Source organism: Lithobates pipiens, unplaced genomic scaffold (genome assembly GCF_037356315.1).
Source record: "Lithobates pipiens isolate NorthernLeopardFrog02 unplaced genomic scaffold, aLitPip1_a1.2 Scaffold_18, whole genome shotgun sequence".
Lineage (NCBI taxonomy): Eukaryota > Metazoa > Chordata > Amphibia > Anura > Ranidae > Lithobates > Lithobates pipiens.
In genome coordinates this window covers 487,388,744-487,401,980 of record NW_027507758.1, presented here as the reverse complement: position 1 = coordinate 487,401,980, position 13,237 = coordinate 487,388,744, and the positions used below count along the sequence as shown (strand labels likewise).

At 45.4% G+C, this 13,237-nt stretch overlaps 1 protein-coding gene across 1 annotated transcript in view; it reads left to right on the top strand.

The window, feature by feature from the left end:
- Positions 1-13,237, top strand: part of DAW1 (dynein assembly factor with WD repeats 1) — a 95,878-nt gene that overhangs the window by 59,967 nt on the left and 22,674 nt on the right. The window contains exons 8-9 of the mRNA XM_077488508.1: positions 10,508-10,614; positions 12,577-12,679. Of these exons, the coding sequence (XP_077344634.1) occupies positions 10,508-10,614; positions 12,577-12,679 (210 nt within the window). The remainder of the gene's footprint in view (positions 1-10,507; positions 10,615-12,576; positions 12,680-13,237) is intronic.

Here is a 13,237-nt window from a genome sequence, read left to right as displayed (position 1 = left end):
TTGTGGTGTTCCAATGGCCACAAATTTGCGAAAGGCCTCCGAGTCCACCAGTTTATATGGCAGTAGTTGGCGGGCTATGAGTTCTGACAAGCCAGCCGCCAACCGTTGGGCAAGAGGGTTATCCGGCGTCATCATTTTTTTACGCTCAAACATTAGGCCCACGGAAGCCTGCCTTTTTGCAGAAAAATGTGAGCTTGGCGTGATGGAAGGTGGAGTGGAGGACAATTGTGAGGAGAGAGGAGAAGGAGAAGTAGAAGACGAGGCTGGACGGTGAGAGCCTGCAGTGTGGCTTTGTGTGTTCCGTTGCTCCCACTGGGCTCGGTGATGGCTGCTCATGTGCCTTCTTAAGGCGGTCGTCCCTAGGTGAGTATTGGGCTTACCGCGACTAACGCGTTGACTGCAAAGATTGCAGATGGCAACGCTATTGTCAGCAGCGGACACGTTAAAAAAAGCCCACACTGCGGAGCCATGTGCCGGTGTCCTGGGAGCGCCAGATGTGACCGTACATGGTCGATGACTCGCTCCTGATACATTTGCAGTCTGCTTTGTCCCTGCTGTGCAATGTAAGTCATTGCTGCTTCTCCTCCCTATCTGCTGGTCCATATCTCCCTCTGAACTCCCCTCCTCTTCCTCTCTTGTGGGCACCCACGTGACATCACTAGACACGTCATCATCAACGTCACCTTCCCCACCGCTATAAGTAGAGTAGGCAGCAACACCGGGGACCAACCTCCTCCTTGGGCTGATCTGGGTACTGGCGTCAGACTGCTGAGTAGCGCTTGTTGCTACCTCCTCTTCCTGATCCAATACCAAGAGTGGCTGCGCATCAGAAATGTCCTCTTGATATGGATCGGAAAATAATTCCAGTGACTCAAGCGGAAGGTATGTGGTGGTGGTGGTGGTGGTCGTGTTGTTGGTGGTAGTGTCTTTGGGGGTGCACATAGCAGAGAGTGAAGAAGAGGGTGCAGATCGAGAGGATGAGGAGGGTGCAGAAGAGTAAGGCTGAGCGAGCCACTCAACCAAGTCTGGTGCATCCTTTAAAGTAATTGAACGCACCTTCTGCAACTTCCCACTTTGGCTCAAGCCTGTTGCTCCTGCCCTACCCCTACCACCCCTGCGGAAGGGCCTGCCTCTTCCTCTGCATGTCATTTTTTAAATGACCCTGTGACAAAACTCTTAGTCCCTATACCGCTGAAGGACTGCTGCAGTATAGGTGAGCGGTCAGCAGTGGTGCACGTCAACCCTATCTATTGTGGACCTATAGCGGTCCTTACAGAACAGCAGACTGTACCGCACTCAAGCCTATGTACCGTAGCACCCTATACCAAGTTACCAGTCCTTATAAGAACTTTTGTGGACCAAGCAGGTTGTGTATTAGTGTTTAGCAGACTGTACGTCAGTCCCTATACCGCTGAAGGACTGCTGCAGTATAGGGCAGCGGTCAGCAGTGGTGCACGTCAACCCTATCTATTGTGGACCGATAGCGGTCCTTACAGAACAGCAGACTGTACCGCACTCAAGCCTATGTACCGTAGCACCCTATACCAAGTTACCAGTCCTTATAAGAACTTTTGTGGACCAAGCAGGTTGTGTATTAGTGTTTAGCAGACTGTACGTCAGTCCCTATACCGCTGAAGGACTGCTGCAGTATAGGGCAGCGGTCAGCAGTGGTGCACGTCAACCCTATCTATTGTGGACCGATAGCGGTCCTTACAGAACAGCAGACTGTACCGCACTCAAGCCTATGTACCGTAGCACCCTATACCAAGTTACCAGTCCTTATAAGAACTTTTGTGGAACAAGCAGGTTGTGTGTTAGTGATTAGCAGACTGTACGTCAGTCCCTATACCAATGAAGGACTGCTGCAGTATAGGGCAGCGGTCAGCAGTAGTGCACGGCAACCCTATGTATTGTGGACCGATAGCGGTCCTTACAGAACAGCAGACTGTAACGTACTCAGGCCTATGTACCGTAGCACCCTATACCAAGTTACCAGTCCTTATAAGAACTTTTGTGGACCAAGCAGGTTGTGTATTAGTGTTTAGCAGACTGTACGTCAGTCCCTATACCGCTGAAGGACTGCTGCAGTATAGGGCAGCGGTCAGCAGTGGTGCACGTCAACCCTATCTATTGTGGACCGATAGCGGTCCTTACAGAACAGCAGACTGTACCGCACTCAAGCCTATGTACCGTAGCACCCTATACCAAGTTACCAGTCCTTATAAGAACTTTTGTGGAACAAGCAGGTTGTGTGTTAGTGATTAGCAGACTGTACGTCAGTCCCTATACCAATGAAGGACTGCTGCAGTATAGGGCAGCGGTCAGCAGTAGTGCACGGCAACCCTATGTATTGTGGACCGATAGCGGTCCTTACAGAACAGCAGACTGTACCGCACTCAAGCCTATGTACCGTAGCACCCTATACCAAGTTACCAGTCCTTATAAGAACTTTTGTGGACCAAGCAGGTTGTGTATTAGTGTTTAGCAGACTGTACGTCAGTCCCTATACCGCTGAAGGACTGCTGCAGTATAGGGCAGCGGTCAGCAGTGGTGCACGTCAACCCTATGTATTGTGGACCGATAGCGGTCCTTACAGAACAGCAGACTGTAACGCACTCAGGCCTATGTACCGTAGCACCCTATACCAAGTTACCAGTCCTTATAAGAACTTTTGTGGACCAAGCAGGTTGTGTGTTAGTGATTAGCAGACTGTACGTCAGTCCCTATACCAATGAAGGACTGCTGCAGTATAGGGCAGCGGTCAGCAGTAGTGCACGGCAACCCTATGTATTGTGGACCGATAGCGGTCCTTACAGAACAGCAGACTGTAACGCACTCAGGCCTATGTACCGTAGCACCCTATACCAAGTTACCAGTCCTTATAAAAACTTTTGTGGACCAAGCAGGTTGTGTGTTAGTGTTTAGCAGACTGTGCGTCAGTCCCTATACCGCTGAAGGACTGCTGCAGTATAGGGCAGCGGTCAGCAGTGGTGCACGTCAACCCTATCTATTGTGGACCGATAGCGGTCCTTACAGAACAGCAGACTGTACCGCACTCAAGCCTATGTACCGTAGCACCCTATACCAAGTTACCAGTCCTTATAAGAACTTTTGTGGACCAAGCAGGTTGTGTATTAGTGTTTAGCAGACTGTACGTCAGTCCCTATACCGCTGAAGGACTGCTGCAGTATAGGGCAGCGGTCAGCAGTGGTGCACGTCAACCCTATGTATTGTGGACCGATAGCGGTCCTTACAGAACAGCAGACTGTAACGCACTCAGGCCTATGTACCGTAGCACCCTATACCAAGTTACCAGTCCTTATAAGAACTTTTGTGGACCAAGCAGGTTGTGTGTTAGTGATTAGCAGACTGTACGTCAGTCCCTATACCAATGAAGGACTGCTGCAGTATAGGGCAGCGGTCAGCAGTAGTGCACGGCAACCCTATGTATTGTGGACCGATAGCGGTCCTTACAGAACAGCAGACTGTACTGCACTCAGGCCTATGTACCGTAGCACCCTATACCAAGTTACCAGTCCTTATAAAAACTTTTGTGGACCAAGCAGGTTGTGTGTTAGTGTTTAGCAGACTGTGCGTCAGTCCCTATACCGCTGAAGGACTGCTGCAGTATAGGGCAGCGGTCAGCAGTAGTGCACGGCAACCCTATGTATTGTGGACCGATAGCGGTCCTTACAGAACAGCAGACTGTAACGCACTCAGGCCTATGTACCGTAGCACCCTATACCAAGTTACCAGTCCTTATAAGAACTTTTGTGGACCAAGCAGGTTGTGTGTTAGTGATTAGCAGACTGTACGTCAGTCCCTATACCAATGAAGGACTGCTGCAGTATAGGGCAGCGGTCAGCAGTAGTGCACGGCAACCCTATGTATTGTGGACCGATAGCGGTCCTTACAGAACAGCAGACTGTACCGCACCCAAGCCTATGTACCGTAGCACCCTAGACAGACCAAGTTACCAGTCCTGATAAAGAGCTTTGTGGAACAAGTGAGTTGTGAATGATTAGCAGACTGCAGCAGAAGGGCAGCAGTCAAGTATAATATTCTTTCTATATTTGGAAGAAAGAATATTATACGTGTACAAGCCTATTACCGTACCACTGATACCAGTCCTGAAAAGAACCTTTGTGGAACTAATAGTAACAGCAAGTCTTTAAAATTATCCTCACTGCCTGACACACTGCTTCCTGCCTGTCCCTATACAAATTGGCAAAAAAGAGTAGGCTGGAACGATTAGCTGGAACAGCTCTTTTGTGGACCTGATAGTAACAGCTAATGATGATGATGATGATGATGATGAAGAAAGACTAATCTGGCTGAGCTGTCCCTAAAATAGCAGCATACAGCGCTCTGTCCCTTTATCTAAACTGACAAAAGAAACTCAGGCTGCTGACCTAACACCTATACCAGTCCTGAAAAGAACTTTTGTGTACCAAATAGCTAGCGTTTTCTCTGTCCCTACTCCACACAGGATCCTTTCCCTACAGTGACAGAAGAAAGAATGTAAAATGGCCACCGGATCGGGTGTATTTATAGGTTAGGGGGAATGTCCAAGTGTCCATGAGCTGTCATGTCTCAATTGGTTGTCCTGTAACACATGATAAACGTGTCACGAAAGGTTAAAGTTCTTGTATACATTAAACACGTAAGTCCGCCGGGGCGAACGACGGAAAAAGGCGTTCGAACCCGCGGACGGCGAAAGTCGGAAATTCGCCGCGAAACGACCGCCGGGCGAACCGTTCGGCCATCACTAGTGGGGACATCTAGGAGACCGGGTATTGAGTCTCCACAGTATAGAGTCCCCACTGAGAATACATTTCTATCTTTGAGGGCGAACACCCCCAGGAGATATGAACAGCCAGGCTATTGACAGCTGGTAATAACTATTTCTATCAAGGTAGCAATGCTGATTACTATAGTGATGGTCCCTATTATAGAGATCCACCTCCACCACCACCACCCTACTATAGACATTCCTCAAAGGAGACCATATAGAGGGAGACCCTTTAGAGGAGGGAAAAGGGGAGAGGTTTTGCTAGACCCTCTCCACAAGGGTATGATGATCAATATTACCAGCAGTCGGGTGAATGGAGGGGTTGGAAGGAACCCTACAGGGCCACTTACACCCCGCCATAAGCACAGTGAACAGAAGGAAGAAAAGAAGCTGTAGAGGAGACAGACAAAAAAAGAAAGAGAGACAGCTAGAGTCGGGTATATTCAACCTGGCGGAGGAGGTCTTCACTGAGGAAGAGTTGCACACTTTCCAGGAGGGTTTGAAGTTTGCTCTATCCAGATTCTTGAAAAAATTTGATACCATGATAGACAGTGACATTTTTTCCAGAAAGCTTAACATAAAACATTTTTCATCCATCTGTTTGCCAAGCCTATATTGCCCGCAGTGGCAAATGGGCTTGGGCATGGTCTTTGGGAGTTTTCATCTACATGTCTATTGAGTGTTTCCTAATATCCATGTGGCTGGGTATGAGCAATTTTTTCCTAAACAGCTATTTGGATATATGGATTGTGATATCACTCTTGTCTGCTAGAGGGCAATGAGGGTGCCTGTATAGTATGTATTATAGTTTTTCCTAGCTGATTTCAGTTTATTTTTACATTTTTAAATGTTTAGATTTCCATTTATGTTAACTATGGTAGTATTGGCACCTCTTTTTCTCTTATGTTCATAATTTATGAGGTTGTCTGCATAACTATCAGTAGGGAATGTCTCCTTAGGCTGTATTCAACTTGGAGCAGTTTTGTCATTATTTTTTAAATTATGTTTTACAAGTATTTCTGATGCACTTCTTTTAAGTAATTGTATATCCCCTAAGGGTAAGCAGAATCCATCTTTTAATAGTTTTTTTGCTGAGTCCAAAAACTTTTTATGTTTTTTTGTCTGCGGAAAGCATTGTTAATGATCCTGACCAATTGCGGCCATTTTTGCTGCTATTTAGGCTCCGAGAAAATTGAGTCAAACCCACTTCTTGATGACACATGTTCTGGTGAGGCCTGACACTTGCAACCATAGGAGCCCTATACTATTGCTTGCATAGCTGAGATGCACCACGCACATTGTGAGTTTTATACCGGTGTCGGACCGGTTTCTGCTTCCTCCTGAGCGGATTGTTTGTGATTTCATGCTGGACTATGTAAGTCTCTTTTTAAGCAATAAAACATAATGCAGTATTACACTATATCCTGCCTTCTGTGGCTCTTTGTTGGGGAGTAGGGATGAGCCGAACACCCCCCGGTTCGGTTCGCACCAGAACTTGCGAACGACCCCCGCGTTCGGTACGAACGTTAGAACCCCATTGAAGTCTATGGGACTCGAACGTTCGAATTGGAAAATGCTAATTTTAACGGCTAATATGCAAGATAGTGTGCTAAAAAGGGTTTGGCGACCTGCCTCCTGCCTCAGGGGACATGGGTCACTGCAAAAAAAAGTTTTAAAAACTACCGTTTTGGCGGGAGCACTGATTTTAATGACGATTAAAGTGAAAAAAAAAAGTGAAATATTCCTTTAAATATGGTGCCTGGGGGGTGTCTATAGTATGCCTGTGAAGTGCCACGTGTTTCCCGTGTTTAGAACAGTCCCTGCACAAAATGACATTAAACGGAAATAACACCATTTAAAACTGCTTGCGGTTTTAATGTTATATCTGGTTCCTGCAATATGGTTGAAAATCATTCAGAAAAATGGCATGGGTAGCCCTCCCTGCCCATTACCAGCCTATTTGGGTCTTGTACACATATTAAGGGGAACCCCGTACCCATATTAAAAAAAGGAAATGCGTGTGGCCCCCAGGCCCTATATACTCAGAACAGCAGTATACAGGCGGTGCAAACAAGACAGGGACTGTGTAGGTTTGTTGTGTTAAGTTGAATCTGTTTGTCATTTTCAACCGGTACATTTTTAAAGTGTAGCTCCAGTCAAAAAAAATATCTTTAAGCTTTTTGGAAAACATAGGGAAGGGTTATCACCCCTGTATAATTTGTTTTGTCGTCCATCTTTTTTCATCTCACTTGCTGCTGTCTCCTTGCGTTTGCAAGTAGGAGATGTTTGTAAGTTGGATGTTTGAAAGTAGGGGCCTGCCCTATATTATAGCGGTATGTACTGGGTACAGAGCACGCAGACAGCACGCACTATCTCCTAACACTACTGACTGCAAGCTCTATTATTAACCACTTGTTAGCCCAATGTTTGCATAAAGTGAAAGATGAAGTTATGCTGAGTAAATAGATATCAAACATGTCACTCTTCAAAATTGCACATGCCCGTGGAATGGCGCCAAACGTCGCTACTTAAAAAATCCCCATAGGCGACGCTTTAAATATTTTTTTACTGGTTACATGTTTTGAGTTGCAGAGGAGGTCTAGGACTAGAATTATTGCTCTCGCTCTAACATTCTCGGCGATACCTCACATGTGTGGCACATGCGAGCACATGGGGACATGGGCGCTTTAATTTTTATTTTATTTTTTTATTGTTCATTTAACTTTATTTATTTTAGTTTGACATTTTTTTTCCCAAAAATATATTTTTGATCACTTTTATTCCTATTACAAGAAATGTAAACATCCCTTGTAATAGGAATATGGGGTGACAGGTCCTCTTTACAGTGAAATCTGGGGGGTCAATATGACCCCACATCTCACCTCTAGGCTGGGAAGCCTGAAATAAAAAATTAAAAAAAAGATTCTGGCTTTGATCGTACTGGCGAGTTGGTAGAAGCACCGGAGGGCGGTGAGGGATGGGGGGCGTCTATGGCTGGGTACTTCAGGGTATCACCGAGTATGGCTGGGTATCTCTGAGTATGGCTGGGTATGGCAATTTATGGCAGGGTATTACAGAGTATTGGCGGGGTATTGGCGGGGTACTACAGAGTAATAGTAGGGTACTGCAGAGTATTGGGGGTACTGCAGAGTAATGGCGGGTACTGCAGAGTATTGGGGGGTACTGCAGAGTAATGGGGGGTACTGCAGAGTAATGGCGGGGTACTGCAGAGTAATGGCAGGGTACTGCAGAGTAATGGCAGGGTACTGCACTGCAGAGTAATGGCAGGGTACTGCACTGCAGAGTAATGGCGGGGTACTGCACTGCAGAGTAATGGCGGGGTACTGCACTGCAGAGTAATGGCAGGGTACTGCAGAGTAATGGCAGGGTACTGCACTGCAGAGTAATGGCAGGGTACTGCACTGCAGAGTAATGGCGGGGTACTGCACTGCAGAGTAATGGCGGGGTACTGCACTGCAGAGTAATGGCGGGGTACTGCAGAGTAATGGCAGGGTACTGCACTGCAGAGTAATGGCGGGGTACTGCACTGCAGAGTAATGGCGGGGTACTGCACTGCAGAGTAATGGCGGGGTACTGCAGAGTAATGGAGGGGTACTGCAGAGTAATCGCAGGGTACTGCAGAGTATGCACTGGTATTGCAGAGTATTGGCAGGGAATTGAGGGGTTAAATTCGGTGAGCAGCGATGTGGGCACTGCAGATGCAGCCCACATCGCTGCTGACACCGATCTCTTTCCCCTCCGCTGTACCGATCGGTACAGAAAGGGGAGGGAGGAACAGGCGTCATAACATGACGCCGGTTTGTTTCCAAGTGATCACTCCGTCATTTGATGGAGCAATCACGTGGTAAACGGCCGCTATGAGCGGCCGTTTACCGTGATGCGCTGGGTCCTATGGACCCGGCGGTCACGGATGCTCTCGAGTGCGCACACCTCGGGGCACGCGAGAGCAGAATTCTGGGAGGCCGTTAATTAACGGCCTCTCTGAGTTAAACAACCGCCCTGAAGCCGTTAATCGGCAATGGGCAGTTGTTAAGTGGTTAAAGCTAGATCACTAGCTATATAGGTGAGGTGAATATAGTGGTGTATACTGCGGTCAGGGCACAGACAACAACCACTACACAGCAGCAAGATAGGAAATCAGCCAAAAACGATTGGTGTGTACTGTGTTGAAGGTACACAGAACACCCACTGCTTCAGATGCAAAGTAACACACTACAGGAGGCGGCCTTAAAGGCGGCCTTATATAGTGTGGGGCGTGCACTACACAGTCTGAGCTATGATTGGCCACAGGCATCCTGCCTGTGGCCAATCATGGCTCTCCTCGCTGCCGGCGCTGCGATTGGCCAAGCATGCGGGGTCACAGTGCATGCTTGGCCAATCATCGGACAGCAATGCACTGCGCCAACGCAGTGCATTGTGGTCCGCGCGCGCGTCACTCGAATTTTGACGCGAACGGCCAAAACTTTCGGAATTCGCCGAACGCACGAACAGCCAATGTTCGAGTCGAACGTACGTTCGACTCGAACACGAAGCTCATCCCTATTGGGGAGCTATTTGACAGACCTACTTGATGCAAGTTGATATATGCAGTGGAGAGATGTTATAAGGTAAAGACCCCTACATTTGTATACCTGTAAAGTAGATTGGGACCCAGCTTCCTCCATATATGATTGCTTGATTGGAATTATTATTATTATTATTATACAGGATTTATATAGCGCCAACAGTTTACGCAGCACTTTACAATATAAAAGGGAGAGAATACAGTTATAATACAATAAAATACAAAAGGATTAAGAGGGCCCTGCTCAGAAGAGTTTACAATCTAATAGGGTGGGGCAGGTGGTACAAAAGGTTATAACTGTGGGGAATGAGCTGATGGAAGTGGTACAAGATTAGTGGGACGTGATAGGCATTCCTGAAGAGATGAGTTTTCAGGGATCGCCTGAAGGTAGCAAGAGTAGGGGATAGCTGGATGGGTGGAGGTAGTGAGTTCCAGAGGATGGGAGAGGCTCTGGAGAAATCCTGGAAACGGGCATGGGAGGAGGAGACGAGAGAGCTTGAGAGTAGGAGGTCTTGAGAAGAGCGGAGAGGACAATTTGGGTGATATTTGTAAACAAGATTGGTGATGTACTTTGGGGCAGAGTAGGAAGAATGGGATGCATAAAGGAGCTACAGCATTGAATTAAGGAGTCCTTCCCATTAGTCATGCTTTGAGGTCACTGTGTGGCTGAGGCGATCTGGTGAACGCATTTTAGTATCACTTCGGGTGAAGCCCTTTAAGCAAGATTACTGAAGCATGTAATTAATAATAATTAGATTAGATACACAGTGTATATTATTAATTTGACATTTGATTTTGGTACTGATTCCTTTGCACCATATCTATCTATCTATCTATCTATCTATCTATCTATCTATATATATATATATATATATATATATATATATATATATATATTTTTTTTTTTTCCTTACCAATCAGTCAAAATTCACTGCCGAACAGACAGTACAAGATGGATGCTAATTGTTTTCTATGGGTACTGCATTTTGCACATAGCACCTCGCTCCTTACACTTTGTCATTATTAAGACTGACAGTGTAAAATGTGTGGCGTGGTAGAACTGTCTGCATTGCTTTAGAATGATATACTCTGGCACTTATTTAATTTGTGATCTTGTTTTTCTTCTCCAGGGACATTCTGCAGAAATAATTTCATTGTCGTTTAACACGACCGGAGACCGGCTGATCACAGGTTCTTTTGATCACACAGTGTCTGTGTGGGACATTCCTTCCGGCAGGTACCTTTTTCACAGGCCTGCCCTTGTAAATATGCTGTATGCTATTAAATATGCAATTTAATACTTTAAAGATAGCGCCATAACATTTCTATGCAGGATCAAAATGATGTCTGCAAATCCGCTTTACAGCCAGTCATGCCTGAATATTTCTTCGTAGCTGGATCTTATTTAATTATTCATTTTTGTTGTTTAAAGATTGAATATTTAAGGGATAATGTATTACAAGAGCAAAATAGAACCATGGGAGATTTAGAGAAGATTTTAGGCCTATACAGTTTGTCTTAGAAACTCCAAAACCCACCCACAAATATTGTATTGGTGACTGGTGGTCTAATGCCGCGTACACATGATCGAATTGTCCGGCGGACTTGGTTCGGCAAACAATCCGGCAAACAATCCGCCGGACTTTATAACGAATGGACTTGGCCACACACGGACACTCAGAAAGTCTGGCGATTTATAACGTGATGACATACAGCACATACGACGGGACTAGAAAAGGGAAGTTCAATAGCCAGTAGCCAATAACTTCCTTCTCGTACTGGCTTCAGAGTATGCGTCATTTTTAGTCCGCTGGACTAGCACACTGACGAACGGATTGTAGCCAAGTCCGGCGGAAAATTTTTGAGTTAAAACGACTTTCTAAGTCCGCCGGACTTTACGATGAAAAAGTCCGCTGGAGCCCACACACGATCGAATTGTCCGGCGTACTGTGGTCCGGCGGACAATTTGATCGTGTGTACGCGGCATAAGTCAGCTTCAGTTTTTTTATATCTCTTGGATCCTTAAACAGCAACATCTCCCTGCCACTCCCCCTCCCTGCTATAATTCTTGACTCCGTTCCTTTATACCTAGGAGTTTTAGTTGTTTGCGCCTACTTTTGCATGGTTCAGAAATAAACAGGAAGAGAGCCCCCCTCGCTACTGTACACTCAGTCATTGTTTTCCAACTTCATATACTGTACTTCCATGCCTCCAGTGTTAAGATACACTGTTCCAAAATGACCTCTGTAGAATTTAGTTTAAATATAGGTAACCCATCCTTGTACTCCAGTAATGCCGGGTACACACGATCGGAATTCCGGCCAGAAAAAGGCAGATGAGAGCTTTTCATCGGAAAATGCGACCTTGTGTATGCTCCGTTGGAATTTAGCTGTCCGAATTTCTGCCAGCCAAAAATTGATAGCATGTTCTCGATTTTCCAGACGGAAAAACTTTCTATCAGACATTCCGATCATGTGTATGCAATTCCAACAGTCCAAAATTCACGCATGCTCAGATTCAACTACGAGATGGAAGCTATTGACTACTGGCTATTGAATTTCCTTTTTCTAGTCCCGTTGTACGTGTTGTACGTCACCGCATTCTAAACGATCGGAATTTGGTATGATCATCTGTAGGCAAGACAACTTGAGAGGAATTCTGTCGGAATTCCATCGGGAAAACCATCAGAGCTTTTTCTGACAAGAATTCCGATCGTGTGTACGTGGCATTAGAGGTAGTCCTGGCTAACTTGCCAATGTGTTTCATCAACACCATTAGTGGACTTCGTCAGGGCACTCTTATCAGGTTCTTTTTTTTTAAAAGCTGTCTGTGTTTCTTTGGTGTGATTGCTCTTCATTACCTGTCCCGTGGACACCGCAGGAAGTGAGAGGAAATCTCTCCAAAATGAAACCATTGCCCTCTTTGTTAGTTATTGGTTAAAGTGTCACCATTGTAAGATTTCCCCTCTATTCCTGTTCTGGCGAAAACTGAAAATGTTGGATTTTCCCTCATTTTCAGTTCTGTTGACAATGGTCACTAAAACAGTTAGGGAGGATGGATCTCCTTAACAGGGGCACAGGCTGCATTACAACCCCCCCCCCCCCCCAAATCAAAGTTTGGGCTTTAATTACACTTTGCAGTATGCATGGCTAATATGGAACAGCAGACCCTAATATAATATATTCTTCTTCCTACACAGGAAAGTTCACACCCTAATAGGTCATCGAGGAGAGATCAGCAGTGCACAGTTCAATTGGGACTGCTCCCTCATTGCCACTGCCTCTATGGATAAGACTTGCAGGGTATGGATATAACACACTAATATTGTGCTTTCTGCCTCTTACCACTCCACACTGCTTTGGGATTACAGTATTAATAATATGTAATAAAAATGCAAAACTAGAGATGGATGGTCATGGCAGATGTTCTCTGCAAGACTTGCTTAATCCTCAACAGAAATACTGTTGGCATTGATTTGCAACTTGTAATATTTTCAGTGTAGTCCCAGTTTTGATGGAAGATATTTAGTTTGATCCTATCGTTTCTAGATTATTGTTCAGTTCATCTCTTTGTGTCAGCTTTGTAGAACTCGAAGAACTTTATTTTTTTTAGTAAATGACATTATAAATAAATAAAATGCAATATCTTGAGAATAAGAGATTAACTGACTCAGCAATCATGGACAATCAAAACATAATCCAGACCTTGAAGAGGGTATTGTGTTTAAATTTAAAAAAAATAGGATTTTATATTTCAATATATTATTTAAACACCTGCAATGTAGCACAAATAATAGTACCATGCTAGGTTTATAACTTATGGCTCTTCATATAAAATGCTTGTATTTGGCTAATGCAAGA